Here is a 13912-nt window from a genome sequence, read left to right on the forward strand (position 1 = left end):
GTAAGATTTTTGAAGGTCGTCAAAAATGTGGCGTCGTTGTCGAGCTACTACATTTTATTACTATTGACGATATTTATTATCACATTTGAAGATGTGATCTCATTTTCTGGTAGTTTTGCTTTAATCCCACGCGGATTTCCCCTTCTAGATCAATTACAATCTCCGGAAACGAGCTGAAAGAATAGCTCCTTTCTTTCAAAGTGTCCTTTTTACAGTAGAATCGCTTGAAAAGGACAATAGAAATTCCTTTGGCAACTAGTTTTTCTCTTTTTATTTTTTAACATTAGTTATAGCAAAATAAGGAGAGTGAAGATTAATTTTACAGTAGTTGAACTACTGGCCGTTTTGGCCGAAACGAACGGGAGCACCAGTTGAGCCGGTCGAGTTTTGAAGCTTTTGGTAAAACGACGAGCGCCAGATTCCATCGCGAATGCGCGGTTGGAACTCTCCTTTGGGCACACCCGTGTAGAGGGGCCACTGGTTCGTGTCTTCCCGCTCTGGAGGGAGGTTCTTGTCGGGGAGAACTCCCAGAAGCGTTTTCGACCATTTCCACCTAAGAAAATAGATTTTAAATTCAGCTAGATGAGATCAAGGAGGAATGTGAGCACCCTAGAGCTAAAGAATTTCTCGAGAGATTACCATGGTCTCGATTTTCCTTTTGTGTCCGATTCATTAAAGAGGCTTTGTTGTTGATATAGTACTGTTGCCATTCGCGTTGCGGGAAATAGTATTTCTCGAGCGCCTTGCGCGCCGCAAACTTCTCCGCCAGCTGGATCGACGGCCCGTGACCTTGAATAAAGAAAAGTAAGTTGAAACGACGTCAGATGTGCTCATAATACTAACGATCATAAATTATCAACGCTATTTTCGTAAATCATTTAATCGCCGAGTTTTACTTATTTCATTTGATCTCGTAAATCAAACGGATATTCATCAAAACCGAGCTTTTTCTTGTGGCTGCCTAAAGAAGATCGATATTTTTATATTTGTCTGGCTAGAACTTTTAATTTTTCGACCAGCTGTTAATATCAAGACATCACAAGAATTTTAACTAGATAGACAAACTCTTGAAAGTCAATCAATCTCACGAGACTACTCAATTTTGATCAACATCCTTTTGATTTACGAGATCAAATAAAATTGGCGAAACTCGGCGATGAACAAAATGATTTACGAATAAAGATTGTTTCCGTCAAAACTTATTATTCAATAAACGGTACCTTCTCCGATTCTCTCGCCTCTGAAGTAGACTTCCACTCTGTAACGCATCTTTGACGAGCTTGTAGAGCTAGAATTGTGTCTGTATTCTGGCAAGTCGGGAGATCCTTCCTCAGGGCGCAATGTGAGGCAACACTGTTGAAGACAGGATTTAGGATCGTTCCAAACTTGGCTCATAATAAAGTGCTTCAATCGGGGATAGAAGCAGACTTTCATGAAAACGTCCACGGCAATTATTCCTTGATCTAATCGAGTATTAATAAAGTCATTATGAATATAAATTTACCGATGAATAAAGCGCCAATGAAGGATTCCATCAAATCTGCGAGAATTTTTTGTTTCCAGCCCATTTTATCTTGGTTTAGTGATTGGCGCGAAATGACAAACTTTTAAAAGTTTTCAAAAGAGTGTTAAATTAAGCATTTTTTTTCTGTCAAAATTTTATTGAAACTAGCCTTATCGAGTCCAATTTGCTGGGCAACAAGCGCTTGGGTCGGTGCACCAACCATCGTACATCTCAATAATGTCAGATGCCCCTCATGGTGAAGTGGAAAGTGCTTGAATAGATATTCCGCGGCAAGAAAGTTGCAGATCGCGTCACCTAAAAACTCAAGCCGCTGATTGTGACCCTTTGTGATGTCATTATATTTGACGTTCTTGAGGGTGAGTGCTTTGGCGAGGAGGCGAATGTTCTTGAACTTGAGGCCGAGGAGATTCTCCAATTCTGCGCAGCGCTTGAGCACTTTTGAAGATTCAATCTTGGCTCGGTCGCCGTCCGGGAATTCTTGCTGAAGAGGATGAGCTGGGAAATTGAGCCAGATTCGTTGGAGACTTTCGTCGTCGAATAAAACACGGGCGAGGAGGTGGCGAACGGGCTCGAGTCCGCCGTCCATGTAAATAGCACCGAGGACAGCTTCGAAGCAGTTGGCGAGGGCGTTGTTTAGATCCTCTCGTTTGGCAAGATCCTGGAGAGAATAAGGTTGGGATTTTTCGGAAGTAACAAACCTGGGAGTGGATGTAGACGAAGTAATCTTCTAGCGTCAATTTTTGCGCTAGAGCCGCGAGATGAACATTACAAACAAGGGCACATCTCAGCATTGAAAGCGCTCCTTCCCCGAGATGCGGAAACAGATGAAAGATGGAGACGGAAACGATGAATCCTAACACAGCATCGCCGAGGAACTCCGGTCGCTCCAAATAGTTAATTGGACTTTCCTTCGGCTCGCTAGTTCCGAGCAATGCCATGACTTTTATCAACGTAACAATGCCCCTTTTCCGCTCGTACGGACGAGATGGTCCATCCTCGCCGTATTGCGGTTTCCTGATGCCGCAGTTTGTCGTGGAGTTACGCACGTGATCCGGGTTTTCGCCGTAATTGTAAACTGCTGATGGATGGGTCATCGCTCGCGTGAGCCAGGAGAGATTCTTGAATCGATAACCAAGGATTGTTTGAAGCGAGTCCAATGAGTGGATGTATCGGAAAATTGGGATAAAAACTTGATCAAAGAATTTGGAAAAAATATTTCAATTTGGAATCAAGGAAGAGAATTTGGATCCCTGCCTGATATGATGAGTTACGACGGGCAATAAAAATGCATGAGCCGCCATGTCCGGGAAAATACCGGTAAGTCGAAAGTTTTCGCAGGAGATTTCGTTTGTAACTTCGCGCTGCATGTCGGCCATTCGGCGCATCTTCTGAAGAAGAACTTCCAAATCACGGATTTTTGACCAATGCTGTTCTTGAATACGCGGCTTGTTCGTAATTAAATGTCGGTATTTCTGATAGGTCCTGTACACTTTCTGATAAACAGGGTCGCCAGCGTAGCTCAAGTTCGCCGGACGCACGCCAAAGTGCACAATTATGGGCCAACGGTGTTCTTTGTTCGCAGCCCCGGTCATGGTTTTCTCCCGGTCGAGTTGGTCAAGGCGAATAGTAGAAGGCTTCTTGCCAGGGTTCGTGACAAGCTGACCTCGGAAGGTTTTGACAGGGTGGCTATTTTGGATTTGGGGGTTAGTTGGAATTGGATTGGATCCAATCCATTAAGGTTTGGATGGAATTTGGATGGCCTGGGTACCGGATTTTGTTGGGGAAAATTGGGCAATTGGGGGAAATTGGGGAATTGGATCCAATAAAAAATATCTCGCTAAACTATGCAAAGCAGGGTCATTTTCATGATAAAAATGAACAATTTCGGATAAATAATCATTGTTTTGGCCATGTTGATCTTCTTTTCGGATTAAAACTTACTGTTTCCGTTCTTCTCAAAGTACTAAAAGCCTTGGAAAAATTGGAAATCCAATTGGATCTAATTGGAATTGGGGATTTTTGGGGAATTGGCTAATAATTGGATTGGGTTGGATTTTGGATGGATAGTTACGACTCAAAATTTATTGGATGGAAATTGGATGGCCAGACCCCAAAATTTTGTCCAAAATAGCCACCCTGGGTTTTGATATAGTTTTCCCAGGTATTGAAATCCGATTCTTGAGAGAATTTTGAAAGATGTTATCCTTATCATTACGGACTATGTCTATAGAAATTTCTTATAAATCAAATTTTGATACCAACAGGGTCTAATGTTCAGAATTATGATCGGCATTTGATGCGTGTTTTTTAATTCAGGTAACCCCGTAGGGTTAATCATCAGTATGTGCCAGCCCTGAGACATAATCTCCCATTCGTTCTTGGCACGTAGTTTTTAGGTCAGTTCCATATCCGCAAGATAAATCTTCACCCAGATAGCGTCAAGTGTCCCTATCTATAATTTCATCATTCCTGACCCTATCAGGACTAAGGGAAGACGGAGTTTTCCTCCATTAGGAAATCTTATGGTCTTTCAAAACTCTTCCTAACAATCTAACGAGGTCATTTGGCTCAATCAGCGGCTTGTTACTGTCGATAAAATACTGCATAATCTGGTCCATTCCCAGCAATTCCAACTGATTGTCAAGTCCGCGTGATTCGAATCGGGGCAGGAAATAGAAAAATTTTTGGCTAAAAGATGATCCCGGCTCGATTTTGACACTAGGGTCGTTCGAGGGAGTGAGGCCTTCAATCCAATCGTAGAGTTCTAGTGTGTCTTTGAAGAAAAAGTCCGAGAATAGTTCCAGGTCGGCAAGGCAAAATGAGGTGGGGGCAGGTTCGGGAAGCAGGGTGATAGCGTGCTCATTGTGGTATCTAAAGATTGACACGGTAAGAATCAGAGGGGATGGTTTTATTCGACCTGGTGACTGGTATTGTTGGCACTTTTGACAAGTCCCGATGGGAGAAAATTGAATACCCGGCAAATCGGAATGTCTTGTTGTTGTAGCTGATTTTAGTAGTGATATGATCCTTGAAGGCAAAATTCTTGAGAGGACTGACAGTGATTCTATAGTGGAACAGCTTATCGAGGTTGTTGCTTTTGGCAGGGAGAGCGGGAGGCTGGATTTCTTGTGGATAGACGCCGTGGTTGATTCCGTGTTGCTGGTCCATTTCGCATTTGCACAAAGGGCCGTCGTTGGCCATTTTGGGCTCATTGTACCAGAGCTCGGCACACATGCGGTCCGGGTGATTCTTGATTGTTCTGATGTACTTGATCAGTTCGCCAGCTTTGTTGAGGATTTTCTTCGTGTCTCCTTGGAGCAGCGACTTTCTCTTCTTCTTTTCTGACTTGCCGAAGACGCCGGCTTTTTCCAAGTCCTTTCTGAACTCTTTGATAACTTGATAGCCTATCGTGTCTTCTTGGCCATCGGCAGCTTCTTCTAGCGCATCGTTGAGGGTATCTCCGTCGACCGTTTGGCTTTCAGTGGCAGTTTCTTCTTCTGTAGCAGCTTCAGTCTCTTCATTTCCATTTTCCTCGTTTGTTTCTAGGTCATCTTCGCATATGAGTAAATTAGTACCGTTGTCATCATCGGAATCGACATCTGAGAATTCATCTTGCTCGTTTTCAGGAGTTCCGGAGAGGATGGCCGCTCTTTTTCGTCGCAAAACCTGAAGAGAGAAAGTTCAGGGGGAAAACTAAAGCTGCATACCTTCGGAGCTTGCCAGGTTGAATCAGATTGGGCAGTGTGTCTTTGTGAAAGAGCTTGAAACTCTTCGCGGACAGGCTCAAGTGACGGCAAGCTCTCGCGCTTTTCAGTGAAATTCAGCAAGGGAGAATAGTTGTCCGTTGGTGCGGAGATAACTTTTTTATTCGCAACAGGTGCAGGAGGCGGTTTGGGAACACTTCCATGGAGGAGTTTTTTCTCGTAGTTTTCGCGATTCCTTTCTCTGTTTTCAGGTCTTGGAGAAGGGCTCTTGTTGGCACTTTCAATCTTTAAAATAAATAAAACGGAGCCCATTCCTTCGGGAACTTCCAGTTCTAGTGTCCCGATCTCTGTTCCTCGATCTACTCCTATCTCTAGTAGCATCTCCATTCATCATTCCATTGCGAGATCCAGATCTGGAATCTCTATCTCTTGAATTAGAGAAATCTCTCGAGCGTTTTCGGCTATCACTTCTCGGCTCTGGGAAGCCTAGTAAGCGTGAAACAAAGGAAAAGAAAAGTGATCAACGTACCATCGTCGATTCGCTCGAGTTTGACTCTCACAGGAGCTCCTGAAAGTTGAGGCTCTTCTCCTGGTTCTGTTTTGACCCTAGCGGTTGGGTCGAAAGGGATGAAAGAAGATCGGTCTTGCCACTCTTGGTCAGTGATGCGCTCGATTTTCACCCGCCCGTTAGTGCTACTTCTGCCTCTATTTTCCTGCTGGTCGAACGTTTCCTCTCGTGAGTGACCCCACTGTGGCAACTCTCGCGGTTCTCTAAATCTATCCACGCGAGCGTTGCCACTGTACTCATCACGGGAGGAGCTATTTCGCGAAGTTCTAGCGCAATTCTGAGGCTCAGAAGGGAAGCCTGGCTCTTCGAATTCGCGCTTGAGAATCGGTTTTTTAGAATTGGAATTTGTCGTGTTGGAACTGTTCGGGGGCGCTTGGAGCAGCTTGAGCGGTGGGGAGGGACTGTTGCTAGAAGAATCAGTGTTGGACACTTGAAGATTGTTGGAGGCGATGACGCAGGTGGCAATTTTTTTCATTGGCATATCGTGACGGCTTTTAGCAGTATAACGAACGGAAGCGTTTAGCGTGGGCAGTATTTGATTCTCACAGACTGACTGAAGAATAGTGTTGCTTTTCAAAAGAAAAAAGGAGAGCAAACCTTGGTGAAGAAAATGGTGCCATCAATGAATCCAAAATCGGCATCGAGGGCAGTGACGATCCCGACAAAAATATCGCCACTGTCATTAGTCATTTCGCATTGATCTGAACTTGAGTTTTTTTTAAGAAAACAGAATACGAGGACTTGCATAAAGGAGTAGTTTATTTTGTCGTTTAAAAATTGAACCCTTTCAATATTTCAATATTTAGTAGTCATGAAACGATGGCGCGTTTTTTCTTTGGAACCAAGTTTAATTAGAAACTTTTTTAAAAACGCTCAAAAGGCCCAAATTCTGCCCTGATTTTTGTATTTCAAACATGTTTTCGTCTTTGAAGAAGCAAAAAATGAGTTCTGTTGTAAGGAAAGTTATTTCAGGTAAATTCAAGTTCATTAGGTTTTTTATGAATAAAGACTTGCTCGTTCGGCAGTTGTTTTTTTTCTTAATTTGGGGCAGAATGAAAATAATAATGGATCATTTTGGTCATGGCCTTTTTTCCAGTTAATTCTAGTGGAGAAGCATTGGAGACTCGTAATGGAAAAATATGATAACGGGTGGAAAATTGACGAAAACGGGAAGTAAAAAGGGTAAATTTTTGAAAACGCGGTTTTGAAATTGCCAATCGGCAAGTTACAGTAAGAAAAAACTTGTACAGTCGAGAAATAAAGCAAAAGACTAGTACTGTAACACTTGTACTCCTACAATTGAGACGGTAGGTATGGAGTACCGAAAATAAACAGGCTGAGAAAACGCTCAATAGAACTATTTATGGGGCTAAATATGAGGGTTTTCAAAGCCTGCCGTTGATTCGGTTTCGTTGAAGTACACTTCTCACATCTTTTGTAAACCTCAGTGCATCTAACATGGGCAATAAATTAAGTAAACATGTATCGTGCGGATCCTGAAAACGAAAATTAAGATCATTTATTGGAAAAACGAAGGACTTACGGAGAACCACGATTTGATGGGGACGGCATTTTCGACATAGTGGCGATATGCGCCGGGACTATTGTCAAGGATGAAGACGGAAGATAGATCGCTATTTACTGTAGCCAGATCCTGAAGAAGATTTTTAACTTTAGGTCTACCCGACGTTTTCGTACCTTTGTGTAGGAATGATACTCCATCCGGCAATCTTGTCGATAATATCGCCGTCTGAGTATCGTTTTGTGCGGATCAAGCTTGTCGCAAACAGCTGAAAAAGGTTACAAATAATCATCATTAGCAAGTGAACCTGATCCATAAACTTCCATAGATGCGGTGAAGACAACCAGGTCATACCATTGAGAGACAGTTTGAAGAAAATAGTCGACATGTGGACGCTTGTAAACATAAAACGAAACGGGATGTGAGTCAATCACAACGTTCAAAATGAAGTCTGATGTTTTTGCTACAGAATATATTTTCACTTGGTTTTCAAAAATCCTCCTACTTGATCTAGCTGGACCTCCACGGCCAAGGCCATCGTGCTGCGAGTGGATGAGTGTCTCGTCAAGATCCAGCACTAGCGTTTTCCGCTTGACACCAGTTACGCTTAAGTTTCACATTAAGCAAAGCGAGAGGGGACAAGAACGTACCGTTGAATTTCCGCAGGTTCTAGCGGTGCAAATCGATTGGGATATCTCAGCGTCGTAAACTGCTGAAACCATCTGATATTCCTGCTTGCCGTGGTGTACAAGTACTTGATGACACCGACTATAAACATAATGGATCTGATACTGTAGACGAGTACTGTACTCATTAGTTGCAGCATCACCGTACTCCAGGACTTTAGCGACGGGTCACCCATGGAAAACAAGAAATAACAATTAGAAAAAAACGCGATGAGCACCTCACTGGCGCTGCATTTTTTCTCTCTTTTTTAACCTTTTTTCTTTCGATAAACCTCTAAAAAGATGAATGCTCAAGAAAAATGTGAAGAAAACTTGGTTGTTTTTGAAGAAGAGGAATGTCAGAATAATTGGCTACCAGAAGTCTAAAAGGTGTCTAATCCTCCTTTATGGAAGAAGTGGAAGTTCCCAAGGAAAAAATTGTCGCTGTCCACAAAGGAAGAGCAATAGAAAGAACAAGTTGAAAGTTTGAATTTTCATTTTGAGTATACAACTCGATTTCGTCGAGTAAATCAAACGACGCGCCTGGGTAGAGAAATTCGTGTTTGGAAAATACTGCAATCGCGATAATTAAAAGTGGGTGACTCAGAATCGTTAGAATCGCCGGAATTTTCTTGTTGTAAATTGGTAGAGACAGGAAACAAGCAGATAGGAGGAAAATCAGGCCTTGGCCGATACAGAGCAAGCATAAAATAGCAGAGAATGTTGCGTAAGCGAAGAGAGGGATAGAGGATTCGGCGGAGAGGGATTTCTTGCGACTGGAGAACAAAGGGCCGATAGAAGCGAGGAGTACAATTGATAGCTGGGCGGTAATCGTTTTGTGGGGAAAAGAAGCGTATTTGACCAAAATCTCCATGAGGAAAAATGATGATACTCCGCAAACTGCAACCCTTGATAAATGTGACAGGTCGAAATCACCAGCCTATGATTGTTTCAAAAGCGGATAATAATTTGAAAATGTACCTGATTGCCAGTGTTCCAAGACTTGAGAACAGCCACTGCGGGAACGAGAAAAAGAAGTCCAGCGGCAGGCATGTAATATGAAATCGAGGAATAATTATTCACTGAGGAGTAAATGTAAAACCAGATCGAAGCGTGAAGTCTCTCCAGTAGATTATTCTCTGCCCGCAACAGGTGCTCAACAAGCCGTCCAAAATGCTCGTCCCCGTATAGTTTCTTACCCCCTTTTTGCTTATCCTAAACAGTAACAAATCTGTCAGCATATGATGTAAAATAGGGTCGGCCAAAAAAATTTTTTGATCTCCGATTCTTTTGAAACCAGTTTCAGTGGATTCGCGGTGCTCAAAACCTCTATAAACCAAAAATTGCAGAGATCCGATGTTCCGGTCTCATTCAAGGGCATTTTTTCCAAAAATTGGGACTTGAATTTGACACACTTGCTAAAAAATTAAATTCACTATATATTCAAGGCAAATGAAATATTTGATGACAGAATATCATAGAGAAGGGTTCAAATTATACAGGTAGTGAACAGAAAAGAGATAGAAAACTCATGTACCATTTTTATGGAAGGGTGTTTTGTGCCAATTACCCTTATATATGGTTAACTCAGGTATTCATTCATTCATAAATCAATAAAAAAGATGTTTCAATCCCAAATTTTTGCTCGTAAGTTAGATTAAACACTAAGGAATAACTTTTCCCTTTCAGAATGCTTATATGAGTTGGGGAATTTTTTTAAATAATTTTTAAATAAAACTACTGGATATTTACGAGAACTTAAAAATGAAGAAAAAAGTCTTTTAAGAGGACAAAAAAGGTTCAAATTCTTATCTATATGCTTGAACGTTGATTAGAAATTATTAACTAGGTATTGTGTGGATATCACCAGTGATATTCATGAGAGTCTATTAACAGAGGATCTGTTGGTGTCTATCTGTATCATTAAGAGGTCTTGAATGACCGTCAGCACTATAAATGTAGTTTCTAGTCCTTAAAATTACACAAAATGTCTTTTTGAATTATGCTGACATCATCAGAAGTCCTGATACTGATACCTATGATCTGTAAGGTAATGTCTGTATTAGAAACGCTTAGTCAATGACTCTGAAAATCGCATACATTCATAAACAGGGCTAAAAATGCCCAAAATGTCTTTTTGGATAATCCTCAAAGTATCAGAAGTCGTCAAACTGATACCTATCATCTGTAAGTCAGTGTCTGTATTATAAAGGCTCAGTAAATGACTTCCAAAATTGCATACAGTCATTAACAGGGATTAAGATGCACAAGATGTCTTTGATAATAATTCTCAAAGTATCAGAAGTCCTCAAACTGATACCTATCATCTGTAAGTCAGTGTCTGTATTATAAAGGCTCAGTCAATGACTTCCAAAATTGCATACAGTCATTAACAGGGATAAAGATGCACAAGATGTCTCTGAGAATAATCATTTAAGTATCAGAAGTCCTCAAACTGATACCTATCATCTGTAAGTCAGTGTCTGTATAAGAAAGGCTTAGTCAATAACTCCGAAAATTGCATACAGTCATAAACAGGGTTTAAAATGCCAAAAATGTCTTTAATAATAATCCAACCCAGCTCCGTTTCTGCAATTCAGTCTAAGATGGAGCAAAGCCGACCCGAAGGGGAGGCTAACTCCATTCATGCATTCACGTCTGAGACGGGGCCAAGCCGACCTCAAGGGCAACCTAGCTCCGTTTATGCAATTCAGTCTGAGACGGGGCCAAAAAATATTGTTAAAATGAAATTTCAAGCTAACGCCCAGTTACCATAGTACGGAGGCTTACTTTTAACGCAAGATAATTAAGCCCGGTTTCTCGGATTCAGTAAGGAACAGGGCAAAGCCTATTTTAAGGGGAGAATAACCTCATCTGTTGAATTGAGTAAAGTAAGGCGCAAAACGACCCGAAGGGGAGGCCAGCCCCCTTTCTTGGATTCAGTTAGGTAGGGGGCCAAGTCGACTCGAAGGGGAGGCAAGCCTTATCTCTTGAATTAAGTCAGGTAAGGGCGAAGCCGACCCGAGAGATAAGCCAGCTCGTCTTAAATTCAGTCAGGTAAGGGACCAAGCCGACCTGTACCTAACTGAATCCAAGAAACTGGGCTCGCCTCCCCTCCCGGTCGGCTTAGCCCCTTACCTAACTGAATCCAAGAAATGGGGCCAATAATCCGAAGTTATTAGCGCGCGCTTTGCGGGAATCGTGGGCAAACAAGCCAAAAAAAAATGTCTCAAAAGCGCAAACGCCCGCTGCGGAACTGATCCTAACGCCCAGTTGCGATAGTACGGACTCCGGAGGCTTACTTACGGAGGCCAGCACCGTTTCTTGGATTCAATAAGGTTCGAGGCCAAGCCGACTCGAAGGAAAGGCCAGCCTTATCTCTTGAGTTCGGTTAAGCAAGGCGCAATAACGACCGGAAGGAGAGGCAAGCCCCGTCTCTTGAATTCAGTCGAGTAAGGGGCGGAGCCGACCCGAAGGATAAGGAAGCCCCGTCTCTTACATTCAGTCAGGTAAGGGGCGAAGCCGACCCGAAGGGGAGGCCAGCCCCGTCGTTCAAATTCAGTCAGGTAAGGGACAAACAACCCGTACCTAAATAAGTCCAAGAAACGGGGCTGGCCTCCCATTCGGGTCGGCTTGGCCCCTTACCTAACTGAATCCAAGAAAAGGCTGGCCTTCCCTCCGGGTCGGCTTGGCCCCTTACCTTACTGAATCCAAGGAACGGGGCTGGCCTTCCCTCCGGGTCGGCTTGGCCCCTTACCTAACTGAATCCAAGAAACGGGGCTGGCCTTCCCTCCGGGTCGGCTTGGCCCCTTACCTTACTGAATCCAAGAAACGGGGCTGGCCTTCCCTCCGGGTCGGCTTGGCCCCGTACCTAACTGAATCCAAGAAACGGGGCTGGCCTTCCCTCCGGGTCGGCTTGGCCCCGTACCTAACTGAATCCAAGAAACGGGGCTGGCCTCCCTTCGGGTCGGCTTGGCCTCTTACCTAACTGAATCCAAGGAACGGGGCTGGCCTCCCCTTCGGGTCGCCTTGGCGCCTTACCTAACTGAATCCAAGAAAAGGGGCTGGCCTTCCCTCCGGGTCGGCTTGGCCCCTTACCTAACTGAATCCAAGAAACGGGGCTGGCCTCCCCTTCGGGTCGGCTTAGCCCCTTACCTAACTGAATCCAAGAAACAGGGCTGGCCTCCCCTCCGGGTCGGCTTGGCCCCTTACCTGACTTAAATCAAGAGACGGGGCTTGCCTCCCCGTCGGGTCGTTTTGCGCCTAAAATTTAGGAACGGTTCCTAAGAAAAAGTTTTCTCCGAGCCCCCAAGTAAGGCTATTTATATATTTTTTTTTAATATTAGTCTTCAATCAGTTGGTCTTCTAGTAAGGGGGTCCTCCGGGGGGTCCTCCGGCAGGGAGTGGCCGAAATTGGTCGAATGTGGCAGTATGTGGCCATCCAAAGCTATTTATGTTTTTTTCTATTATTGGTCCTCCAGCAGTTTGTCTTCCAGTAAGGGGTCCTCCGGAAGGTCCTCCGGCAATAAGTGGCCAAACTTGACCGAAGTCGGCAATCACTTGCCAATGAAGGCTTGATATTTTGCGTAGCCAAAATTTCGATATTTAGAAACGTCCACGATTCAAGTTTTTGGTGACAAAATCGCGATTTTCAAAAAATTCTAAAAAAATTTCCCCAACTCGCACAGACAAATGGTTGAAACCATTCGAATCGTCTCGTTCTCCTCTTTCTAATGAGGTATAATTCGTAATTGAAACACGAGATCAATTTTTTTTTTGGCCGACCCTAATGTAAAAGTCGACATTACCTTGACAGTTCTGAGGGTAACCGAATGAATTCCATATTTAATCAAGTCCGCATGGTTTCCCGAGCCGTATCCCGATCCAGTTTGAAAGAGTTGTTTGAAAAAGAGCTTGGAGAAGTCCTGAATTCGATAAATTTCTGCCGAAGCGGTGTCGTTCATGATCCTCATCGACATTCCTTCCGAATGACCGCATCGTATCACAGCATTTACTGTAAGAAAATCATTTGAAATTGCATTCAAGAGGAACATACCGATGTCCTGATTGGTCATTTGGCCGTTATCGCCTTCCATTTCCACATTGACGAAGGAAAAAGTCGGCGCGTCTCCCTTCAAAACAACGCCCGTTTGAGGCGAAGCAGCGGACAACTCCAACTCTGGACCCTCGCATTCTTTGTTTTTATTCTCGAAATTGTTCTCCAGCCAGCACTGAATGCCCCGACGCCCATGGGTGGAAAAGATAAAGAAGATATCCTTGCCCCAGTGGGTTTGGTCGGAAATCATCGACATTAGCGCCATCCCGGTGCCGAACGCTGAATTGGTTACTTTCTCGTCCCAGCTGGCGATTGGGACGTTGATGATGATACTTTCAGCGGCTGAACTGCCGATTGGGCAAACTCGAACGATGATGTTTGAAGAGGAAAGATCCGAGTAACTCCAGGATTGTTCTTCATATTTCAGCCTAAAAATAAGATTTTTGAAAACTTGAATCTTGCAATCGTCAATTCCATCATCATTTCTTTCCCCGAAATGGAGGCAAAGAAGGTTGCTAGAAAATCCTACTGTACCTTAAAGTAGTAGCAGCCTTTTTAATCAAATTCTTCCTACAATCAGCAGTCACACAGTCTTCCATCCTCCTATTCATCACTCCCGCCAAACCCTTCACCGTCTGCGAATACTTTGGCGAAGCCATGCGCGGCTGTAACGCATTCTCATCAATATAAGTTCTAGCGTTGAATTGAGCTGAGCTCTGCATGGCCAGCCAACCAATGCCGCATAAAAAGCCGAGAGTTGAGAGCTTACTTCCGAATTTATTGATTTTAGCGCCGATATCTTTTGTTGAACTCGGGTCTGTTAGAAGCCCCATTTTTAAATCTGAAATCAAGGAAGAGTAACAACGAGTCGG

General features: G+C 43.5%; 3 protein-coding genes across 3 annotated transcripts; all 3 read right to left on the reverse strand.

Annotated features, from left to right (window-relative positions):
• Positions 1 to 272: 272 nt before the first annotated feature.
• On the reverse strand, positions 273 to 6487 carry LOC145697998 (ribonuclease 3-like). The gene is made up of 13 exons (XM_081775203.1): positions 6395 to 6487; positions 5759 to 6350; positions 5544 to 5715; positions 5233 to 5482; positions 4443 to 5191; positions 4047 to 4396; positions 2784 to 3260; positions 2224 to 2699; positions 1674 to 2183; positions 1505 to 1604; positions 1221 to 1463; positions 640 to 789; positions 273 to 553 (listed from the first exon to the last, which is right to left on the reverse strand). The coding sequence occupies exons 1-13, from the start codon at positions 6485 to 6487 to the stop codon at positions 288 to 290; spliced, it is 4428 nt and encodes a 1475-aa protein (XP_081631329.1). The 3' UTR covers positions 273 to 287.
• A 51-nt stretch (positions 6488 to 6538) lies between these two features.
• Positions 6539 to 8275, reverse strand: LOC145696970 (CTD nuclear envelope phosphatase 1-like). The gene is made up of 7 exons (XM_081774103.1): positions 8130 to 8275; positions 7970 to 8087; positions 7825 to 7925; positions 7627 to 7782; positions 7496 to 7587; positions 7341 to 7451; positions 6539 to 7293 (listed from the first exon to the last, which is right to left on the reverse strand). Exons 1-7 carry the CDS (start codon positions 8179 to 8181, stop codon positions 7183 to 7185), a joined length of 741 nt encoding a protein of 246 aa, XP_081630229.1. The 5' UTR covers positions 8182 to 8275; the 3' UTR covers positions 6539 to 7182.
• A 32-nt stretch (positions 8276 to 8307) lies between these two features.
• LOC145696948 (GPI-anchor transamidase component GPAA1-like) lies at positions 8308 to 13873 on the reverse strand. The gene is made up of 5 exons (XM_081774069.1): positions 13575 to 13873; positions 13041 to 13468; positions 12793 to 12998; positions 8966 to 9199; positions 8308 to 8924 (listed from the first exon to the last, which is right to left on the reverse strand). The coding sequence occupies exons 1-5, from the start codon at positions 13871 to 13873 to the stop codon at positions 8379 to 8381; spliced, it is 1713 nt and encodes a 570-aa protein (XP_081630195.1). The 3' UTR covers positions 8308 to 8378.
• Between the last annotated feature and the right edge of the window lie 39 nt (positions 13874 to 13912).

The sequence above is a fragment of the Oikopleura dioica genome, chromosome 2 (assembly GCF_907165135.1).
Source record: "Oikopleura dioica chromosome 2, OKI2018_I68_1.0, whole genome shotgun sequence".
NCBI classification, from domain to species: Eukaryota; Metazoa; Chordata; class Appendicularia; order Copelata; family Oikopleuridae; genus Oikopleura; species Oikopleura dioica.

Bases quoted from the DNA above. Each gene is read 5' to 3' on its own strand.
- LOC145697998 (XM_081775203.1), bottom strand. From the start codon at position 6,487: ATGACTAATGACAGTGGCGATATTTTTGTCGGGATCGTCACTGCCCTC. The intron at 5,192-5,232 runs GTATGCAGCTTT...TTCTCTCTTCAG, and splicing joins CAACCTGGCAAGCTCCGAAG to GTTTTGCGACGAAAAAGAGC. The intron at 4,397-4,442 runs GTCGAATAAAAC...GTCAATCTTTAG, and splicing joins CCAACAATACCAGTCACCAG to ATACCACAATGAGCACGCTA.
- LOC145696970 (XM_081774103.1), bottom strand. From the start codon at position 8,181: ATGGGTGACCCGTCGCTAAAGTCCTGGAGTACGGTGATGCTGCAACTA. The intron at 7,588-7,626 runs GTTCACTTGCTA...AACCTTTTTCAG, and splicing joins TATGGAAGTTTATGGATCAG to CTGTTTGCGACAAGCTTGAT. The intron at 7,452-7,495 runs GTACGAAAACGT...AATCTTCTTCAG, and splicing joins AGTATCATTCCTACACAAAG to GATCTGGCTACAGTAAATAG.
- LOC145696948 (XM_081774069.1), bottom strand. From the start codon at position 13,873: ATGGGGCTTCTAACAGACCCGAGTTCAACAAAAGATATCGGCGCTAAA. The intron at 12,999-13,040 runs GTATGTTCCTCT...ATTTTCTTACAG, and splicing joins AATGACCAATCAGGACATCG to TAAATGCTGTGATACGATGC. The intron at 8,925-8,965 runs GTACATTTTCAA...AAACAATCATAG, and splicing joins CTTGGAACACTGGCAATCAG to GCTGGTGATTTCGACCTGTC.